Source organism: Phalacrocorax carbo, chromosome 1, assembly GCF_963921805.1.
Source record: "Phalacrocorax carbo chromosome 1, bPhaCar2.1, whole genome shotgun sequence".
In the NCBI taxonomy this organism is placed as follows: Eukaryota; Metazoa; Chordata; class Aves; order Suliformes; family Phalacrocoracidae; genus Phalacrocorax; species Phalacrocorax carbo.
This window is the reverse complement of record NC_087513.1, coordinates 203,484,901-203,508,136: the sequence shown is the minus strand read 5'-3', so window position 1 is coordinate 203,508,136 and position 23,236 is coordinate 203,484,901. Positions and strand designations below refer to the sequence as shown.

The window sequence follows — 23,236 nt, the reverse complement described above, 5'->3', positions numbered from 1 at the left end:
CAAATTACCTGTCTACTTTAAAGAATAAATCATTCTTTGGTATGATTTAATAACACCATACTTTTCCTAAGGTAGATATTCAGGAGTCTGCAATCTGGCAGTATCAAAAATTTACTGGCAATATATCGAAGAAAGAGACTTTGAGGAGAAAGGAAATGCATCTTAATGAATGCCTTACAGCTACCATGAATGCATGATTACCTTGGCCTGTATCTATTCAGTAGCCCAGCAACAGTAAGACTGGGTCAGGGGAAATTAGTTGTCAAAACGATCCATTTACAGGCCTGGGTTTTTTCTCTTTTGCAAGAAACCAAGCCTTTGAAATGCTCTGTACAAAATACTTTCTGGTTACAATGTTATTAAATTCACCATTCCTGTTATTAACTAAGCTACCAAATCTGTAACCAAGGAAACCCAAACACAGGACAAACACTACTTTCTGTCTTATGCTATAAGACTAGTTTCTGTAAGAGACCTTAACAGTTCCTGTGCAGCGCAAAGCAGAGCAACATTGCAAAGGGTTATTTTTTTTAGACTTCTATAACAAACCTAGTGGACTTCACAAACACCCCGTAGTTACCTAAGCCAAACAAAAGATCTGTTACAGAGAAAACTAGATTGAGATAATTGGCTAAAAATGTGCTTTAACAAGGCAATCATTGTCATGATATGCCTACCAAATAACAATCTCTGCCAGTGTGTCTGTCTGAAGTAAAATTTTGGAAAGTCTTTTTGGCATAAGTTAATGAAGCAACATAGAAAACATATAAGATAGGTGTTTATTTTCTTACAGTTTATAATCATGTTGTCTCCAAAACATACCCCTTTCCTGTCTTCCTCCTGTTTCTCAGTGTAAAAGGGGTGCTAAAACATTCCTGTTCCAAATATGAGGGGAGTATTACTTTGTTATAGAATTGTACAGTCTATGTCAGCCCTATACCAGGATAATTCTACTGTTCTATTAATTCTGTCTATGATTAGTGCCTACTCCACAGTGAGACTGAGAGAAAAGGTAGCATGTGAGTCCAGACATGGGTTTTATCCCCCAGTAGCCTTGGGAAAATCTCAGAGGCCTTCTTGATCTTTGTAAGGGGATAGTATTTGTGTTATTTGCCACCAAACTCTGACATCAGATAGATCGTTTTGTTAATGTTTGTATAACATTTTAAGAACAAATCAAGCTATCTGAGAACATTATTGGAAGGAAAACATAGCAGATGTCTCCATAAACCTGATTAATGAAGGCTGTCAGAGAAAACCAGAAGATAAAGTTGGTTCCTACCTGCTTGTCCTCCAGTATTATGTAGTTTTTACTGTTTCTTAATTTTAAAATGTACAAGGGTTATTTTAATTATGTAGGAAATGGCTAAAAATGCTCAGCTCGACAATGATAGCAAATAGCAGTGGGAAGGAAGAGGAAAATGTGAACAAGTGCCTCAATAACTGATTCTATTTGGTAGCAGGTTCAGTAAAATCAAGCATTAAGGCAATTATCAAATGTTTACTTGGCGTGATATTTCTCAGACATGAGGCAATAGGGCAGCTGTGACCAGGGAATCACTGGCAGTTATTTCAAAGGTTTTATGATGATGCAGGGTTTTTTTGGCAAATCTTATTTGTAGGGGGAGAAAAGGGGCATTGAGGATTAGTGATTGATGGTTTTCATTTTACTATCTTATAAATTATTGGAAAAACAAAGTTTCTAAATTCTACATTAAGAAAAATTACAGAAAAGGTACAGTAAGTGATAACAATATACAAAAGTAAAAGGTTAATATATTTTCAAGCCAGAAAATGTCATTATGATCATCTAGTGTTATCTATACCACAGAAACAATTATTTCACTGCCCCATTGATCCTGTGTTTTCAGTGCACTAATAAAGAGATCCTATTGCAATGTAAGTGTTTCAGAAGCTAATTTTCTTTCCTTTACATGAAAGCTAAGGTATGTGGTTGACCTCCACTATATCATAGTATTTTCAGTCAATCCAACATCAAGTATTTAAGTTGCTGTATAATCATTGGAGAGAGATAGGTACCTATCCAAAGGCTCCTAAACTTTACATGGTCTGGATCTCTCTGAGGAGACCTTCAAAATAGTTGCTTTTTCCTGTCAATTATGTCAGAAACGTACATACTTACTCTAGGAAGATGTGCTCATTATCCATTAAGTTATTGCAGGTTGGGAGCCCTCATGGAAATACAGTACAGAAATACACTGTTTTTAAAGGGGAGGCATAAACTTGGGATCTTGTTAAAGAAATAGTCTTAACAGGTTTTTGCTTGTTGTAATTGTAGTTTAACACAACTATTTAATTGCATGTTGTTTGTGTTTATTTAAAGGGTATCATTACACAGTCAGCAGAATCTAATGACTGTATCCAACCTTGGTGTTATCTTTGGACCAACTCTGATGAGAGCCCAAGAAGAAACCGTGGCTGCTATGATGAACATTAAGTTTCAGAATGTCGTCGTTGAAATTCTGATAGAGCATTATGAAAAGGTAGAAAGATATTATTTGACTGTTTTGTGATAAAGTGGAACTAAGATCTCATTTTCATTATCATCCTTAGGTTCTTAACAATAAGAAAACTGGCACTTGGAGAAGGTAGAAAGAATACATTCTTCCCACCCTATGCTATGGATCTGTATTCCTAGCAAGTCTTTTGTGGCTGTGCAAGGTACAGATCCAAGGCATAATCTCCCATCCTCTGAATCTTCAGTTGAAGATTGCTGTGTCCTTCTTATATCTAGAAACAGAATGAGGTCCATAACTTTGCTCCAAGCTCCTCCAGCTCTCTCGTGCTAGCAGTGTATGAAGGTTCAGTTTGTGTGAATGCATGGATTCTCCTCGGAGTGCATGGATTCTCCTCCAGGTCAGAGTCTTGACCATTGCTGCCCTTTGAGGATATGCCGGCTCCACAGTGGAGATCTAGTCCCCACTAACGTCATCAAACCCCAACCATCCGTCAGTTCCTCTCTTCATGAGCGGCATCACTGTGGATCCTCAGCACCATCCCCCATTTCTGTGTGCTGTCATTTTTCATGTGTGTAGGTGCTAGATCAAAAGTAAAAAGGCAAAAAGAAAAAAATTAAGTATTTTAGATGAAGTTTTATTCATATTTACAGGTTTTAAGCCCATCAGATCTTTGTGATTTCAAAGTTATTGAATACTCTGGAATACACAAACTTCTGTAGGTACTTCTTTTGCTTTGAAGAAAGGCATGTCTGTGACTGCCTGGTTTATTTTGTTCGCTTCAAAGAGACCAGTGATAGCAAAGGTCCATCTCAAGCTCTTTCCTGGAACATTGAATAAGAACTGTTTCAGGGCTTGAGAAGGAAAATCCATGAAATCTTAAACACTTACAGTCACTACCATGGCAAGTAGCAGCTTCACTGAAAAGCCTCCTCAGATTTTATTTTCACACAGAATCGCAAAATGGTAGGGGTTGGAAACATACAAAAACTTTCACAGGAACACAGAAAAAAATTCAATCTTGTCATAAAATTTAATAAATGTATTGCTTCTTGGGCAGTAGTTAGTTTTAAACATGTATGTTTCACAATTTAGACTGTTAAGCACTTCACAAGGGCTAGAAAATAAAACTATTTAAACACATATTTTATATAATTAGTATAAATTTTAAGTACAGCTCGGTATTGTCATTCTTGGATTGTAAAATGAGATCAGAGTAAAGCTTATATTCTGTGAATTAGCAGCTTTGTAATGTATGAGACTATTACAGCATTAATAGCATTAATTACAGGTGCAGTGGTGAGGAAAACAAAAGGATTAATAATGGAAGTGTAAGAGTACCAATGTTGTTTATGTAATTTATTTTCCTTTTTTTTTTTTTTTTTTTTTTTTAAATCATTCAGATATTTCACACTGCACCAGATCCCAATATTCCTCTTCCCCAACCTCAGTCCCGGTCAGGTTCAAGAAGGACAAGAGCAATTTGTCTCTCCACAGGTTCACGTAAACCCAAAGGAAGATATACACCGTGTCTAGCAGATCCTGACAGTAAGTTTGTCGTTAACTCATTATCTTAATTTTTATGTCTTGTCTTTTAACTTCCCTGAATAATACCCAATAAGTATTGTATTGTAGTAATTACAAGCATAACAGATGGCGGTTTGTCAGCATTTTAGCCTCTGTGAGTCACAGCTGCACTGTTGATGACTGCATTCCTTACTTCTGTCAGATGAGGAAGGATGTTTGGTTTTAGGCAAGTCTTGTGTTGCAGACAGTGTTCAAAAGTCTTTTATAGTAGACTTCATATTCTAATCTAAATGTAGTCTGCTTTGAAATTCTGAGGAGTTCATTATATGAAGTTCACCTCATTTGCTTGTAAGATTGTTAAGGTTGGGGAACTATAAATAGAATCTTTCCTCTCCTCCTGTAACGAATGTAATGTAGTCAAGGTCATGAGATCAAAACCATAACTTGGCTTTTTTTGCCTGCATGAAACTGTGGTCATTGGTTAAAAGTTGGCCACTGCCTAGATTTGCCAAAACCACTGAGATTTTCCTAGTTTTTCTGGAATAGAAACAAACTCTAAAGTTTTGGGGAGAAACAGTATACTTATCATATGGCTTACTGTTGAACAGCAGGGAGTTATGTGTGTAATTAATTGCTTCTGAGAATGCTTATTCATTTTCATGTAAATGTGACTATTAAAAAGTTTCACTTCATTCATTTTCATCTAGTGGGCCATCACTTTTTTACTTGCTGTACCATTGAGAAGTATTGAAACTGTAGCAAAGATTAAGTTAACAGTTCTACTACTGCAGCAGGATTCCAAAAGAACTTCTGTGTCCCTTGGTTCCTCAAGGAGATTTACATGAAACCGGTACACTAAATTAATCCATAGTTAAGGTACATCTGTTCTTGAGGACCTGAAGTAATTCTTAAGTCTGTAATGTTAGGAAGTGTATCTGAAATATACTCTTGCACAGGTGCTGCATTTTCCATAGGTTTATATTACATGATTCCTGCCAGTGAGAGTTTAAATACTGAATGAGAGAAATAGCTGCCTACACATCGATTGCCAGTGTGAATGGCATGGAATCCCAAGTAGGAAGTTACAGAGGAACCATCAGTTACATTTACCAGATGAGAAACTAGGCGAGTTTCAACTGTTTTCCTCTGTGTAACTGCAGCGAATGGAAACCAGCATAAAAAAGGATCATTTCTGTGCAAGTATTTTACAGAGCATGTGCAAATTCGCACTTCTTCATTCAGTCTTGTGCTGGCGGCTGGATTGAAACTAGGTCTGACCCAGGGGCTCTCCACTTGTGCTTCACTTATTAGCTCAAGCTCAGCACTTGCTACACAAGTTCCAGTTAAAATCTCACTTGTCTGGAAAGCCAAGGCAGAAACAGAGGTATTCTCCTTGCCAAATACCTCTAGGTGTGGCAAGAGAGAGCCTTGGCTTCTGGTGATAGCAAACGCTGAAGTACCAGATGGTTTTAAGTCATCATTGAAATGAAGCATGGACTCTTAACTATATTGCAGGAAATTAAGGAATTCTGTATGGCATGAGAAAATGAGGCATAGGTTTCAAACAGGTCAGAATGATAGAAAATGATAGAAAATGTGTCTGACAAATTTAGGCTTCAGCCAATCTTGCAATTTTCAAGGGACTAATGGTCTGTAAAGGGGCAAGATGGAGGACAATCTAATCTGGAATACCAGAATTCTGGCCAGAAGTGGGCAGAACATTCCTGATTATTGTACCAGAGGCGCTATGGCTGTCAAATCCACTATACAAGGCACTGGTATTTGTGACCTTATCTGTAGTATTGTGTGTGGTTATGGTCACTTGTTGACAAGGTTATTGAAACATGTGGAGGCAAAAGTGGTTGTATCATGTTGGTATCTTGTAACTGCTGTGTGGTTGAAGAATATATATTCTGTGCTTCTTGTGAAATCTGTTAATTATATCTCCTAGCTTTTGGGAACAAATCCTACTAGAAACCAATATATGACTCACTAGACCGAATCCAGTCTTCAAGATAATTCAGCCCTCACTGTATTACAGGCCAGTCCTTCCTCCGTTCTGATGAGTGTTCCTACCTTTATATCATCAGATAACTTTGTTAGGATATTCCCACTGTTTGTTGTAAAAAATTATTGGAAATAAGATCAGTACAAAGATTGTTGTGTAGGTAGCTAAATTTCTGTAATATCACTCTAATAAAAGAAATTAATCAAATGTTCAAGTTGTAAGGAACGAGTTGTTGTCCTTCTGCAGGATAGATATTTTATGATAGGTATGATGATTCAGAAAATAGGATATCTCTAGATAGACTTATGGACTAGTCTTAGACTGCAGAGATCCTCAGCAGCTTGGTAACCAAAATAAAAATTCATTCTTGTGCCTGCAGGCAATGCAGTCATGCATTTAAGAACATAAATGTGACAAGTATCACATTTGCCTTATCATGGAAATGCATCCAGATGCTCACCACAAAGATATTGCAGCATTGTAACTGCTGAATTTTCTAAGGATATTTTTATTGCAGCAGTTCTTTGAAAATGCAAACTTTTATGCAAAATAGTTTATCCTGCAGCCCATTATGTTCAGCAGCTCTAAAAAAATATCCACAAAATGCAGCTTTTAGAGGTTAAAGACAGGAATATGTGTGAAACTTAGAGTAACTAAATAGATATTTTGTCTTAAGGACCACTGCCTCTGAAACCACAGATTAATGAATTTGATGACAACTGAGGTACAAGGGGCTACAGGTGGCTTGAGAGAAATGCACGATTGGGAAATGTAATTATTTTTTTTGTTTCCTTCTCTATCCCCTCCCCTCGTTCCTCCCTAGGTGACTCGTACAGCAGTAGCCCAGACAGCACTCCCATGGGCAGCATTGAATCTCTCTCTTCTCACTCTTCTGAGCAGAACAGCACTACCAAATGCGCACCCTCACAGCCCAGGGAGAAATCAGGAGGGATTCCATGGATTGCCTCTCCCCCTTCTTCTAATGGCCAGAAGGGTTCAGGCCTCTGGACTACAAGTCCAGAATCCTCATCAAAGGAGGATGCAACCAAAACAGATGTGGAGTCGGACTGCCAAAGTGTAGCTTCTGTCACTGGACAAGAGAATGCCTCTCCACCAACAGACCTGACCAAAAAGACTTCTTACAGTCTGTCTGGGCTGAAAAGGTCTTCAGCATCTTCCGTCAGATCAATTCCATCAGCTGAAGGTAATTTCCAAGGTCTTTTTAGGACAACACTGTTTACTGTGAGGCATCAGAAAAGAAGAGCTGCATCTGAAAGCTAACGATATCCATTAATCTTTTGGTTTTTAATTTTTGTGGCATGTTCTCTCCATTTTCAAAAGGCTTCTGACATATTTCCATTGTTTGTTACCTATACAGTTCGTACAGGTTAAAATCTATCAGTGTTCCTCAGAATCAGAATTTAGAGTACTCTGTCCTGCTGCACCTTACCTAGACCACTGACTTGTAAGGAGATTGCTTGTTTGTAAGAAGAGTTGGTAGCTATGGTTTATCACTGTGTCAAAGGAATGGTTCATTGCAACATGATTGATACTGATCAAAGCTAGCATTTAAATTTAAAAGCACTAGACTTAACATATCTATTAAGTAACAGTTCGACGTTCCTTGTCGATGTGCCTGCTTGTTTGTTTTTTTTTTTATTGACAACAGCATCTCTTCAACTGACTGAAATAAGATTGAAGGAAAGGTGGGATTTTTTTGGTTTTTGTTGGTTTTTTAGTTATGGATTTTATAGTCAGTGCCTTTAGTTGAGATAGGACTGGACAGGTGGGATAAAAGGCAATCCCTGGCATGAAATGTATGTCTGAAACCCTGCTGAGGGAATTGATGCTTCATTCTGCCCTACTTGCATGGTTTGTTGTCCAGTACTGCAAGTAGGTAGCTTGAACACAAGATTATGGCTGAATGGTCCTGTGTATGGACAAAATGTTCAACAACCACAAGTTTGCGAACCAAACTTCAGGAATCCAGTTTCAGTGCACAAGTTAGGATGCCAATCTTCTTGTTCAGTCAAAGAAGGATGCTGCTTTGAAGAACACCCTCAGAGCACCTAAGTTGAGCCTATGTTCCAAATAAGCCTGTAGATAAGGCTCCTTACAAGACAGAAAAGGTTAAAAACATAGCTTCTTGATTTAGTTCTGCTAAATGCTAAGTGAGGTGGAATGCCTGTGAACCCTCGCTGTACCTCTGCGAGTACGAGGTGATACTGCACTACACTGACAGCTATGTGGAAATTACTTTAGAAGAAACACCTTCTTGAAATCAGTATATTTGCAGTGTTTTGGATTATGAATATTAACAGCTGGCACTGAAGCAATGAGCTCCGGTGGACTGAGTGCAAGTGCTGAGTTTGCCGCTGAGTTTGCCGCTGAGTTGTCAATAGTATAAATAATAGAACTACAGGTTCGGTAAATATGTGGTTATGTGCAAAGTCCTAGAAGTTTAAGAAAGTTCTCTCCCGTCTGCCCCCCATGGAGTGTACAAGCTTTTTCCTAAAAATTCCGGATATGAATTAGTGTTATATAAACAGTATTAATAATATAGAATAATAATTATCATTAACAATTTATAATATATAATAATACTATAGAATAGCAGTAATATAGGTTTTTTTTTATTTTGGGGGAACTCATATTATGACAGCTTTTAAAGCATTATTAAGTATCTTGTTCTTGGGAATAAAGAAACACAGAAGTAGATGCAATTATTGTCTTGCAGAATATATATGCAAACAAGGCAGCAGTCCACAGATAAATCAGCTTAAAGGGCACATGTGGCCGTGCCTTGTATTCATTAAAAAGACTTGTTTTATATGCAATAATCTGTACAGCTATAGATATGTTTTAACAAATTGGTTTTAGTAGCAACTGTTTTAGGCAATTCATAATCATAAATTCCTAAGTAATTTTTTTAAACTGCATGAAGCTTCTGTGGATACTGAAATATTAATTCTTACAAATTAACCTGGTCTGATTTCATAGTGGATGCTCCTTTGAGCAGGAATCTGGACTAGATTACTTCCTGAGATCTCTTCCAACATGGATTTTTTTCTACAATTCTATGCAATGTACTACTTTATAAATGTTGTTTTTGTTGTCACTTTTTAGTGAATGTACTATCTAGCCATCTAAGTACACTGCAATGTTTTTAGCCTTCACAATTTTAATGTCATTTCTTCATTCTTGCTGTTGGTCCTTTTCTCCTGGCTTTCTGCCTGAAAGGCTGTTTCTTCTCTGCATAGTGAAGTATATTTTCCGCCTATTTTGCCTCTTAAAAAAAAAAAACTACAACAAAAAAATACTTTGCTTTGTATGTTACACATGTTGTGAAACAACTTCAAATTAGCTTTAATATTCTCTACAATTTGGTTGTTTTCTTTAGGTCACAAAAGCTGCAGTGGATCTGTACAGAGCTTATCTTCAACAGATACCAAAGATACACCAAAGGCTCCACCAAACCCTGATTTGCCTCCCAAAATGTGCAGGAGATTAAGATTAGATACTGCATCAAGTAATGGCTATCAAAGACCAGGATCTGTGTAAGTCATCAAGTCCCTTTGGAGATTTGTGTTGTTACCGTGTTGTCTACTATAAAGTGATCCCAGAAAGCTTCGTAACTAATTGAAAAAGCATCTATGAATATTTATTTGAATATTTCTGTATTTATGAACTACTTATCTAGCTTCATTAAAATTGTAAACAAAGGAGACACGGCACAAAGTCTGTTGAAGTCAGTTGAAAGATTCCCATTGACTTCATTAGACTACAGAGAAGGTCTGTAATAAAGAAATGTATATTTGGAAAGTGATTAATATTATTAACTTTGGTTCACCTGGAATGTAATGTTTCAGGGAGCATAAATGCTACTTACTGTCTATGCTGTTATGTCAAGAAGATCATCAGATCTTATTTGTGTAAGTCCAAAATTGGAGAAAGGAAAAAAACCCAAGTTTCTGCTCTGAAATTTCTTCAGTTGTGTATGTTAAATAGTTGATATCTTTGGTTTTGTTTGTTTGTTTTTTTAGGGGGAGGGTTATGTTGAAAGGAGGATCATTCTAAGCTATAGAGGTTACAACTTAGTTTGTTGAGATTTGGGTTAATAACGTTTCTCAGTGCTTTTAGCACAAACTTAAGAGTAAAAAGACCTTTGCTGTAATCTTGACTTTGACCCAGAATTTCTCTGTCCCCATGAACAAGTGGTTTCCAGATCTGCAGAGCACCAGGAAGTTCTCCAAATACTGCAGGACTCCACTCAGCCTCTCCACATTTTAAACTTGAAGGAATCACTGTAGTCATTTCACAGACTGTTATGCTTAGAGAATCCTGCACAGCTCAGAGTTCCAGAATGGTAGTGACAGACTGGCAGTAAAAGCATTTCCAATATTTCTATTAGCCATCCATGAATGGAATTTTAAATATAGGCTGTTGAGATTTCCCTTGCTGACTCAGCAAGGCACTAGAATGTGTGGAGGTCAGGCCCCAATAAGGTTATGCCCTTAAGAATTCTGCTAAATAGGGACTTAATTCAGCTTTTGAATTTCCTCTGTTTCTCTAAATGAATAATGAAAACAATTTTTAATAATGTGTCCGTGTCTTTAAATGATTAAAAGTGAAGTTAGTCTGTGTGTTTTATTAATGAGCAGAGTATAAAGCAAGGTGGTGCTTTATTTTCAGAGTGGCTGCAAGAGCCCAGTTATTTGAAAGTGCTGGTTCACTTAAACAAGTTTCTTCAGGACGGTGAGTGCTTCATAGTATTTAACAATTTGTAAAATCCTTTCTGTTTTGCTGGCTTCAGAGATAGAAATAGAAGTTTTGGAGCTTTGTTCTGTGTGTTTTGGACAGCATCATGTGGCACACAATATTTTTGTCGTTTATTAAAATCATCCTTGTTCTAGAAGAAAACTAAATCTAATAGAGAATACCAGCCTGTCTGGCTATTCTGTCACCTGGGGGAATTGCAGTGAGAGATGCTCAGGTTAGTGATCTGCTTAAGGACACAGCTACAAGATTAAATTACATAATTTAAATTACAATGAGGATGCTGTACTTATTCCATACAGCTGTTTGTACATACATGCTTTCAGCAGAGTAGCAAACATGGTAATTAGCTCATGTAGGCAAGTCCTGAAAAACAGGTGCTTTAGAAAGTTCAGGATTAAGGTGATCAGGTTTCCATTCCTTCCCATCACGCTTTCCATGCCTTAGTATCTGTCTGGAGAAAGAGTTACTCGTGCTTTTCAGTAGTGTGCAGTAGGAATTATTTACATTTTCTTTACAGTTGCATGCATATATTTGGTGGATTTGATTTACTCATATTAAGTTAGAATGTTCTGAGAAGTATTCATCTAGAAAGCAGTATCTTCGATACATTACTGAATGGCCTACAATTCATAGGCTAAGGCGGATAGTCAAATAAGTGGATGTGTGAAAAGTCTGTCTCTCTTTTCATGGTCCCTGCATTTCAAGTTCTTTGAGACAGAACATGTCTTTTTGTCCATCACTTTACTCACTGATACCAGGAACTGTCAAGCTTACTGGAACTTTCAAGGAAAATTAAGTTCAATAAAATTCAATAAAATTAAAATTAAATAAAACAAAATGTTAACCCACAGTTTCAAAAGTAGTAATCTAAAGTAGCACAGCTGTAAGCAAAGATGCCAACGTGTGCCAACATGTGCAGCAATGGAATATAGCTGTCCTCTCTGACAGATCTAGCAGGGATGAGAAAGAAGAAGCTGACCTGCAAAGGGCCACTCATTTTGTTCAAGAGAAGCAGCTTCCATGAATCAAGGCTGTTCTCATTTTTTGTAGGATGTGAACTGTAAGGTAATAAAAAAGAGGGTGGCAGAGGGGAAAGGGAGATGAAAACAGCAGGACATTAATTTAAGGAAGTAGAAATGAAGAGACTGGAATGTTCTTAAGCCAGTACCCTAAGCTGAGAGCCATGACTGCTTCAGCAGTTCTGCATCATTTCACCTCCACCACCATTCCTTCTTTTATTTTTTATTGCTCCCTTCTTTTAGACTCTCCCCTGTTGTTTCCCCAGAGCCTGTGCCACCTGTATCTGTATATAAAAAGCATGTAAGAAGCAAAAATCTGTCAAAGGAAAAATGTAGCAGTTTGATAATGGTTATGAAGAGCAGATAACAAAGCCAAAAACGCTGAAAGGCTTAATAGCTGCTCTACTTCAGCCTTCCTAAGAAAGCAGAAGAGCAACAGTGACAAGGAAAATGGAAAACGAGAGGTCAGCAGGCAAAATGAGGAAGAAATAAGAAGTAGCTCAGCTATTCTTATAGTGCTGCTGAAGTCTGAGGAAGATTTTGCAATTCAGAGCCAATTTTCATTTACCTCTCGTGCGTGTTATGAACATGAAGGCTGATTTAAGACCTTTGAATAGTCTTTTGCTCTGAAGTATGTAGGAAACATCATAATTACATCTTGATCCACCCAGCAGAAAGGCCTTCCAAGTTCATAACTATTATCTAATGAATATATACAGGACAGAGTGTAAGACAGAGAAACAATGTTTAAGCTGTCTGGTTTGATACCAGAAATACTCAAGCCAGGATAGTGTTGAACTCTGTGCAGGGGTAATTTACCCTGCTAAAAATAACTAGTTTTGAAATTTTAAGCTACTACTTACCTATGCATTACGGTATATAAGTAGCTTCATTCCTACTTGAAGCATCTGTTACCTGTTGTGGTGATTTGTACGGTAGGCAGATCAGAAGTACCTATATGGCTCTGCAGTCTCACATTGTCATCTGTATTCCAGCAGATAATTTTGTACTCAATGCTTTACCACCACAGTGGCCTGGTCTTACTTAATTCCTTCTTCCAAGTAGTCTTTGCAACCCTGCTTTCTGACTTTGTATAATGCAGTATCTCTGTTCCGAGTGTGTGTGTCCGTCCCCCACCGTATTTTTTTTAAAAGCTGGGACATTATTTGACCTGGCTGTTTTCTCTCCTCGTATATTTGAGTACATGCCCCCACAGCACTACCAGTTTGAACAGATTTCTTTTAGTCAGAAAGAGAATGAGAGGCCACAGTACATGTTTTAGCATTGGACAGGAAAGACCAAAATGTTACACCCTGTCCAATCTGTGCTCTTTTTCCAATTCCAGAATTACTTTGACGTCTCAGTCTTCCCATTCCTTCCTTCCAGACTTCAAGTTTATCAGTCACCCATCTCCCAGACTGTGGTATTAAGCTACTGAGACCAATCCCTATTGCTAATCTAGTATGCACTTGAAAGAGGAGAAGGAGTTTTCTTACTGCTTTCACAAATAGTGCAGTTATCCAACAGTCTTAGAAAGGCCTGAGGTCTCTTTATTGCAGCTTCTGTACAAAAATGCACCAACACATAATCCCTGACTCTATGTTTTCTTGACTTTGATTTAGAGGTACACAGCAAGTCAATATGTTTCTCACATAAAGTGAAAAAACTGCAGCATAAGAAGGATTTTCATTAGAAAAGAATGCCTAGAAAAATAGGAAAGAAGAGTTGGTGACAGAAAACAGCTCTGGCTTGGCAGCAGGATCTCTAGGTGCTGGGATGGGCCTTTAATAGTAGGCTGGCAGTGTGAAGCCCTGTAGACCCATGCTCCCCTCCCAACTACATTAAATATCCTTTCCCAGTCATTTTTCTGTTTTTAATTTTGATGCTATATTTTGCATTTCCTTAAACACCTGGAATGCCTTGCCCAGCCCAGCCCAGTGTCTTTTTACTCAGTCAAGCTGGGCTGTAAGTCTGCCATCTCCAGGAGTCTATAAACCTTTCTTCTTCCTGTAGGATAGTATTAACTGATGAGTCATCTGAGAGAGACTCGTGTTTTCCCCCATTCATTCCTCTTCTGGCTTCTGGCCTTTTCTTGCTAGACTGAAAACTCATTAGGGCAGGAGCATACTTTTAAAGCTTATTTATAACTTTAAAAATAATTGTTGTTGTTGTTGCTATGTTATTAAAATTAAAAAGGCCTCAGGTGGTGTTGACTGCGTGTAGTCGAGCAAAATAGTTTATGATCTGATGAGTGCTAACTCTTTGACTACTAGCATAAGTTTATTGTTATGGGCTCAAAACAAACAATAAAAAGTAGGGAAAGGGAAAATGCATTTTTTCTCATCTGGAGTCTATGCAGTGAAGTTATGGAAAGAAGGAGGTTCTAGAAAATGTGGGTACCATTTTCTGAAGTTGTTTTTTTTCTCTGCACTAAACAATATGAATCACACTTTTCTCAGATTATTAGCATCACCTTAAGAGAACAATAATAGATTATGGTGGTGTTATCACATCCTTTTTAACAGCCTTGTTTGTAGGGAGAAGAGCATTAACACCATAAGTAAGAATGTCGATTTTCATAATCACACGCAAAAAAAATGCCCAAGAACCTGCAAGCCCTTTTCATTGCTAATGCTTCTTAGCAGGATAGGGTTGAAGTGAGTAATAACTAATATGAGAACGTAAGTAATCAAATTGAGTCTGGAGGCAATAACCAGGGGCTTGAAAATTGCTCCAGAATTATGAGTAAATAGTCATAGAATCTGTCTCTCATACGATCACACACAGTTTGTAGATAACATTTGGGTGTAATTACTCTGTCAGGAGCCAGGTGGTGGGAAAAATCCTGTAATTCATGAGCTTTGGAAAAACTGACTTCTTTGTACCTTGTGTTTGTTTATCTGTCTAAATGTCAATGCTGAGAAGCTTTCTCTTTGCAGAACTGAGCAAGTCAGAGTCCATGTTTTATCTTCTTTTTGCTTTTAAGGTAAACATACTTGGATCAGGTAAAATCAGAAGCTAAAAAACAGGATAGTTTAGTAGGCATGAAGAGAATACAGAAAAAAATTACATTTGTTTTTCTTAACTTTTTCTAAGGGCACTAAAAACCAACATGTCATATTTCAATAATAAATAAATTTGCCTCACATTTAAATATTGCTGTTCTGTTTTATTATTGCCTTTAATGTCTTTTGTCACTGTATTACTCAGATGTCCCGTTCTTAGCATGGAAAACTGGCTTGATAGTCACGCCACTAAGTAAAATCAGGTTCAAAATCATCCCTGTGCTTTAGTAAATTCATTACCAATTCTCTTATATTTGTTGCAACTATAATCATTATTAGCAGTTACTCTACTGTTTTATATGTGTAAAATCTGTGATTATGCCACACAGGAAATAGCTGTTTTCTCAGACTGTTACCGATCTGGGTCAGTATAATTAGATCATGCGTAATGCTCTTTGTTATATCAACTTTGAGGAAAAGTGAACTTGAGATTAAAGAATTCAATTTAGTTTGTGTGTGACCTTCAGTAAAGTCATCTAATCTCCCTCTGTATATTTCAGTATATATCATGTAGATTATGTATAGATTTGTACGTATTATGTAGAGTAATGAAACTTCACACTTGTCGACTGTAAATAGCAAGTTCTTCATAACAGTAGAAACCAAGCAGTTGTCCTGGAAAAAAGCTGAACAAAGCAGTCTACACCAGCCAGAAAGCAAGCAGTATTTAAGCAAAGTAGACAAACGGGTCCAGTGCTCATGTTGTTCTAGTTAGCAGTGGGCATGTATCCAGAATGACAGTACTGAGGGTTAGAAATATTTTCAACATCCTGAAAATAGGGTGCGCTTGGATATCGACTCAAAATTCTTTACCTCCTCTGAAAATCTAGGCCTTGATGAGTCAGTTGTTCGCGTAAGTTGAAGGCAAAATACATGGCTTGGTCTAGTCATAAATCAGCTTCAGATGTTTTTCTTCAGAGGGAGCAATCATTTCTGGAAAGCTCCCATATACAAACTTGGGAATATGTCCATCCACTCGTACCCTTGTAGAGATTCAGGTGGATGATGGTGTGCTAGTAGTATGAGGCCAGAGTAGAGGGATGCTCTCTGCTCCCTTTAGGAAGTCTGTCCCTGCTTAACCTCACCAGAGGGCTGTGGAACTCCAAAGGTGAAGTGATAAAATATACTTCTTATGCTAATGCTTAGGATGTGGGACTATTACTAATCTAATTTATGACTTTGGGGAGAAAAGACAAAACAGATTACATGTCACTTGCATATACACCCTCTCAAAAAGTATGCTAGAAATTTTAAATTTCACCACAAGTCACATACTGGGTCATTGAGATAAATCCTGGCTGGAAGGAAAGCTGAATCAGTAAAACCCCATCACATCATACAAAGGTGAAATAATCAAAAAGTTCATCTTCATTTGGTATAATGTGGGTTTCCAATAAGTTTAAAGAAACACAGAAAAACGGATGGATCAAATAAAAATTGCTTTGAATATATAAATTAAAGGAAAGGTATTGGGTAAAGCACAGGAATCTGGAAAGAACTCCCAATTTCCATCTTCATCTTCAGTCCTTCATTTTGTATTTTGCAGAATCATAGTGCTAGAAGCCATATCAAGAGGTGACCTAAACTGTCCTCCTTCTCTGGGGTAGAATAATTATATATCTAACTAGTTCTTTTACAGATATCTGGTAGTTTAAAAACAAATTATGTTTTTTTTAAATGAACTTCTAGTAATGGGAATTCTTCAGTTCAGGGATTCTCTAGTTCTTGGCAGGTCCAGTGCTTCACTGTTCTAACCAATAGTGGGGCTTTCCAGCTACAGATTAAGAGACACAAACTTAGCTGTCTACCTGTAGGTGTCTTCACGTCAGGTATTTTTTAAGTAAGTATTTTGTTGAATTTGTTGCACTCTCAAGTAGGCATCTACTGTACCAGAAGCCAGGCCTCGAGGGTCTGTGGAGCTAGGTATGTAGGTTATTTATAGACATCTAAATTTAGGTGGCTGAAGCTGAAACCTACCCCAGACACCTAATTTAAATCTCCCTTGCTGCAATTTAAATCTACTTAAGTCCTTTTTGCCATCAGCCTGGAGAACAGATTTCTCCTTTTTTTGTCTCCTCTTTACCTTCTGTGTATTATATTCTTCTGTAGACTGATCAACCATATTTTCTCAGAAGTCATGTTCTTAGACCTCTAATGATCACTTTTGAATTATCTCCAGGCAGTCAATCACTTGCTTCAAGCAATATGCTCAGTTCAGTACTCCTTTGAATGACAACTTCAACTAGAATGAAATAATCCTTTTAAAAGTTAAAAATTATATACCTCTTTAAACCTTTAAGTAGGATGTTGGTGTCTTTTCCGCAATAATATGCCTGTTAATTCCAGTAAGCTTGGAGTTATTGTCTGCTATAATTCTGCTCCTCTGAACTACTGTGTAACTAGTAATTACCATCCTGTATTTGTGCAACTGATTATTCCTACTCTTCACAGGTTTTAATTTAATTTCTTTATACATTTTTCCTTGTTATCTCATTTATTGCAAGCCTTTATTTTTTTTCTTTCAGACAAGCAAAAGCCATGTATTCCTGTAAGGCTGAGCATAGTCATGAGCTGTCTTTCCCACAGGGGGCAATATTTTCCAATGGTGAGATATGTTTTACATTCTCTTTCTACATTAAAAAAAATATAAAAACTGAACTGTATCCACAAGATAATAGAGCATAATTCCCCTTTCAGCTCAGGTTTTGCCCTGATTTTTCAATTGTTTCTGAATAAATACTGTCTAAATAAATAAGTGAAGCATATATGGGACCTTTTAACAGTGTTAATTTATTGTAAATATGTTTTGTTTGTCTGGCTTTTGTTTTGGTTTTTTTGCAGTGTATCCATCAGTGGAACCAGGCTGGTTAAAAGCGACTTATGAAGGCAAAACAGGACTCGTTCCTGAGAATTACGTTGTCTTCCTCTAGTAATCTTTAGTGGACAGCAATATCTTCATGGTATCCATGGTAACAAATAATAAGCACTATGATTTTTATCTGACACAGATATGGGATCAGCCCGTTAGCTGAGTGGTAGATTTCCTTCAGATACTGCAGCTGCATGTTACACAGCTCCCTATCAACGGAACAGAATGTAATGAAACAGTTAACAGTTTCTGTACTGAAGACGGTACTCTGTTTAAATAACTTCCATTGTTTGCAAAAGGTTGTTCTGTTCTTCTTTTATGGGTAAGGAACACTAGAGCAATAAAATCAAAAAAGTTGCCATTTAGCTGCAGACCTTCAGGTCCTACGATGTTGCTCACAGAAGTGTGAAATTTAGAGGCAATGCACTCTGACATTTCTTGCAATCTATAGTTTTTAATATGGAAAATTGTATTTTTTTTCATAATGTAAGTGATGTTTCTATTGTGATCTGAATTCTCCCTTAGAAAACTTGATTCTAAAATTTGTCCTAATCATTTCAAGTAAGAAATGAGTTTTGTAAATCAGGAGTTTTAACTTCTGTTAGTCATTGAGATTATAATATGTTATAGAATTTATGCAGCTGATAATGAAATCAGTTTATACACTGCCTGAGCAGTAAGTGCTATTTCAAAATGTGATATGTTAAATGAATGTTTCATTCAAATACTTCTTAGATTTATTTCCTCCTTTCTCTATCAGTACAGGTAATATTAACAACTTTTATTTCTATGATACCCATCATCAGGACAATATTCTCAGTGTATCTCAGAACTACAGCTGTAGAAAACCAGGAGGTGCTGAATCTGGAATGACTGGTAGTAATGTGAAGTGAGCAGTGAAAAACAGCAGTATATTTTGAAATCTGAGATAAATTGTAACTGAGTCCTTTTCCAACTTCGTCCATCGCAAATAAGACAAATGGCCTGTGAAGTAGCTAATTTTATAAGCTATGAATGCTGAAAGCTCCATGTAGCAATAAAAGTATTTAGTATTATTTCTGCTGACTTCTGCTAAGCTATTTGACAAAGATTTCTCCCTTTCCACAGAATAAAAAAGCTTTACTCCTTAAAGGTTTTGTAAAGGCACATTGATTGCTCCTGACAGGACTGAAAAAAAATCCAAACTCAAAATAACCCAAAGCCATAAGCAGCTTTCTAAATCTGAGCATCTTTCTTGCACACCTTGAGGGAAAACATGCACTGCTTGCTCAGCTACTTACCCTGCATGATTGAAAACCAAGGTATTTAAGCTCCATTCTTCGTCATTAATGCTGCAGAGAGAATTCACTGTTTCATAGACCTATCTAGGCTTAGATTCATAGACCGATCAAGGCTTAGTTTTTTTCTTCAGTAACAGAAATCAATATATGTCTTCTGTTGATTTCTAAGTTGTACACTACTTCCAGAAAGTTTAAGGAAGAACTTCTGCTAGGACTAAAAACATAAATAATATTTTAATTGCTTCTTTTTTCTTTCCATAGCCTTTTTCTTGTTTAAATTAGAAAACAAGAGTTATTGTCAACATAAAGAAGCAGATCAGAGCCTTCTTGTATGTAGTGCACGACTTCTGCAGAGCAACTCTGTTGAAATTCAGGCTGGTGGCAAAAGCCTGCAGGATCCTCCTTCTTGCTAACTAAAGTGTCAGATGGTGATCAGGGGAAGAGAGAGGCTGTCAGAGCATACTCCCAGAAATGGTCTTGCTTTTCAGAGGGGGAGTCTGGGTAAGACTGACTATGGGCAGTTGAGGAGAAACCCCTTGAATTAGTGACTGAGTGATCTGGGTTGTTTCTTCATGCTAAAAAGTTTAAGTCCCAAATCATACTGTTTTCAGCTCATTGTGATGAAAGGTTGCTCCAGACATTGTCACAGGTAGTGAAGGCAGACACATGTGTGCTCATCTAATTTGCCCAGAGCAGACGTGAAAGGAAGTGAAGGTCTCTTCTCATCAACTGATCCTTTCTTATTTTTAAGGCAAGCCAAGATTTCTTTGTGTAAGCTATGCCTGAAACTGCCATTGCCCTGAAAAGATCAGCATGGTTTTGGTTCTGTTTTTGCTGTATTTCACAATCCAAAAACTGCAGGATGACCTCTTACACCTCTTAGGAGGAATTTAATTGTTTTGAAATTCTTGAGGAACAGTGAAATAGAAAATGCTTGCTTTTATTTGCTTTAGCCTGATGTAAAAAGAAGGGGGGAAAAGTTAAGCTTAGGTAGTCTCACAGCCTGTGTATATGTCTGGGTATTGTCCAATATCGTGTTTTGAAACTTGCTGATCTGAGTGCAAGCTAGAGGACTCAAAGATGCTAAGTTCATGAAAAACGTCGTAAAAATGCAAAGTTCATTCACAGATTAAGTAAGTGGAGTCTGTAAGTGCTAAGGGAAAGGTTGTAGGAAGAGCTGGAGAAGTCCCTGTGGAGAAGAGGTGTTCTGTCTATTCCCATGTGTTCATCTCACATTAGAAACAAAACTGAATTGCAGAAGACACCTTCATAAGAAACTGGATCCCATTCGTTCTGCTGCTCACAAAACAAATCTATATTTTCCTCTATAAGACTCTGCACCTTTTCAGGCTCTTCTTCTGAACCAGCCATGACGAGCACATAAATAATTTTAAAGTAGCTTAGCTTTAAAATGGCATTTCCGTCTGAAAAAGGTTATGCCCATTCTTAATTACAGTTAACCACTCACTCTCAGTGGGATGAGTAGGGGTGTTCTCATTTTTTGAAATATTTGGTTTTTTCTGTTCCTCTCTTCTGCGGTACATAACAAGCACTTTCTGTATAATCTCACTGCTGGGTTGTGGATGCCCCAGCTCTTCCCTGACTTTCCAGGAGGGAGTTTATCTCTACAAGAAGCTGTATAATGAACTGGAAAGTTAAGTAACTAGGTGTTCAAAGGCTGAAATGGGGGAGAGGGCAGCACCAAAGCTTGTCTAGCAATGATACTCTCAGGCCTGACCAAACATTCCTTCTGATAATTGCAAAGGATCAAAAATCCGTATAACATTTAAATGAACATATAATATCTTGATAGTGCCTTAACAGAAAATTAGGCAAGCTGAACTAAATTAGTTCATAGTATTGATTTACTGTTTTTTTTTAATGAAAGTCAGATTTACTCTACAAGGAAAGGTTGCGCGATTTTTTTAATTATAGCTATTATTATCCTTCCTAAAAGGTTGCAGTTTTTTTCCAAACATCACTGTAAAACTCAAGGTAGATGACACGTTGTGATTGCTGTTTGTTTTGTGAAAATAATGTCTGTACCTACAACTTATGTAATTAGCCATGTTTTTAATTTGTTAAACATTTTGATACATGTTGCAGCACAACATGAATCAAATTAATAGTGTGAAGGACTGATATATTGTATGATAAATATGTAAAGTATATTAATATTTTATATTCACACTTTTTATTAATGACGATAAAGATGAAAAAATATTTTTGCTGTAATTCCTATGAGATCAGTATTAAAACGTCCTTGCCATATTTTGGCATTTAGAGTTCTATGTAACAAAACTCTTAAATTAAACCATAGCTATCACTTATGTCCCTAACTAATCTATAAAGCTCATTGTTTGATTATGTCTGGAAAAAGATGATGCACAGATTTGCTGATCAGCACTATTCTATGATAGTAACTTATTTTCCTTTTATGTATTTTCTGGTGCTAATCTCTAGTCTCTACTTGTAATTGGATTGAGTTGTAATGTGCCTTTAGGAAAGACATGTTAGGAGTGGAAAAGCTGCAAAATTCAGCAGTTCAGAGCAATAATTACAACAACAACAAAAAAGCATTGTATGGCAGTAATTGGATTTTTTTTTTTTGTTACATTTCTTCACTCATCTATTTTCTACTTAATAAGATTGCATCAGAAAAAATAATGAAACTAAAAAGCATATTGTTCTTTGTACTTCTTTTCCTGAGGCAGCAGTTTGTGCAATTTTGTATTGAGCAGCAAGAAGAGAAATCCCAGCAGGGGAGCACATCCTCCAGACTGGGGTGGATCTTCTGCACTGATGGAAACTCGCAAAGCTCTCGTGAAGTCAAAGACAGACCTTTGGCAATTTATAGTGAGGGTTTGCTAGCCAGAAGCCCCAGAACATAAATGTAATATTCTGTTAATGGGGTAACACAGGATACAGCTTGGCATTGTTCGTTCTTTCAGCAGAGTGCCCTGTATGAATCATTCAGTTACCAGAGATCAAACTATAGGCAAAGCTCAATCTTGTTCTTCATGGCCACACAGCCCCAACAGCTGCTGCTGCTGCCACGGCCCGTCCAGTTACTGCTTATGCAAAAGTCAGACTGTTGATCAGGATGTTTCAGTACAAGTTGGGAGGTCTCTCTTTTTGGATAAGATTTTGCATGGGCTTTGGGAGTTCACTTTGTTTTGTTTTAATTAGGTGCTTGGTACTAATTTAATTAGGTGCAGCTACTAATTCAGTGTTGTAACTCAGTCACTGATGATCATAGCATTGTTTTTCTTGTCCTGTATGTGGCAGTATTTAATAAGCCATTGGATTATCCTTGTTATTTTAAATATAGGGAATGGTGCTTCAACCCTTGGATGTCTCAGCTGAAAGCTATTCTGCATCTGAGCTTTCTGCAAGTGTTTTATTGGAAGTTGTCCTTAAAGTTCTGGGACTAAAGATAGCACCGTGATCTCAGCACTACAAGAGTTTCTGTTATAGCAAAAGGCAAAGCAGCTGAACAGGGCACATGGATAGTTTCAATTTTCAATCATATTTATGACAATTTCGGAGGTATTAGAGTTTATAGGGGTTACTTTAGATACTATATGGTATTTTAATAGGAAGGTATATACAATCAATATATATATTTAATAAAGTCCTACTAAATTATCTTATTGAACTCTTTGTTTATTTTGTAGTGTGGTTTCAATAATTATCTGCACTCTGTATATATCTACATGTAAATAACAGGCATGACATGCATAAGATGACTTGCAGACATAATTCTATGTTGTACTTTACACTGTATTTCAAAAACTTGAAAAATCATTTTTCAAAATAAAAAGCCTTTCTACACAAACTGGTTTCTTTATTATTTCTAAATCTGGGCTCTGGTTCAGCCTTTTTTCCAAGTAATAAAACTTCTGTGCTACTTCCATCCATGCTTGCATTTTTCAGTGGAAGTTTCACCCATGAGGATGCCTTAAGTAGAGGACGTTGTTCCAGTGTTGAGCAACAGGCATGTGTATGAATACTAGACAGTAGTACGTCACCTGCTGTCCTGGTCACGTGGAAGTCTCCAAAGATGTGGCTTTTGAGGAAAGGGGAATGACAACTTTGCACGTTAGGTAACAAGAAGCACAACCCTGGTAGATCAAAACATTGTTGATGAGGTCTTTGCCCTTGAAAATTAGCAGGTGGGCAGCTCACGGGAGGGGTCTTTGGTGACCCAAT

General features: G+C 37.2%; 1 protein-coding gene across 2 annotated transcripts in view; it reads left to right on the top strand.

The window, feature by feature from the left end:
- The window catches only part of ARHGAP42 (Rho GTPase activating protein 42), a 172,286-nt gene extending 149,426 nt beyond the window's left edge, over positions 1–22,860 (top strand). Inside the window, exons 18-25 of one of the 2 annotated variants that reach the window (XR_010371219.1) lie at positions 2,345–2,504; positions 3,881–4,025; positions 6,836–7,216; positions 9,413–9,569; positions 10,705–10,767; positions 17,401–17,480; positions 17,717–19,045; positions 19,286–22,860. Coding sequence is in view for 1 of the 2 variants with exons in the window: in XM_064441323.1 (XP_064297393.1) it covers positions 2,345–2,504; positions 3,881–4,025; positions 6,836–7,216; positions 9,413–9,569; positions 10,705–10,767; positions 17,401–17,480; positions 17,717–17,805 (1,075 nt within the window). In the remaining variant the exon portion in view is untranslated. Of the gene's footprint in view, positions 1–2,344; positions 2,505–3,880; positions 4,026–6,835; positions 7,217–9,412; positions 9,570–10,704; positions 10,768–17,400; positions 17,481–17,716 lie in introns of both variants that reach the window. The other variant, XM_064441323.1, reaches the window with a different exon arrangement.
- The last annotated feature ends 376 nt before the right edge of the window (positions 22,861–23,236 follow it).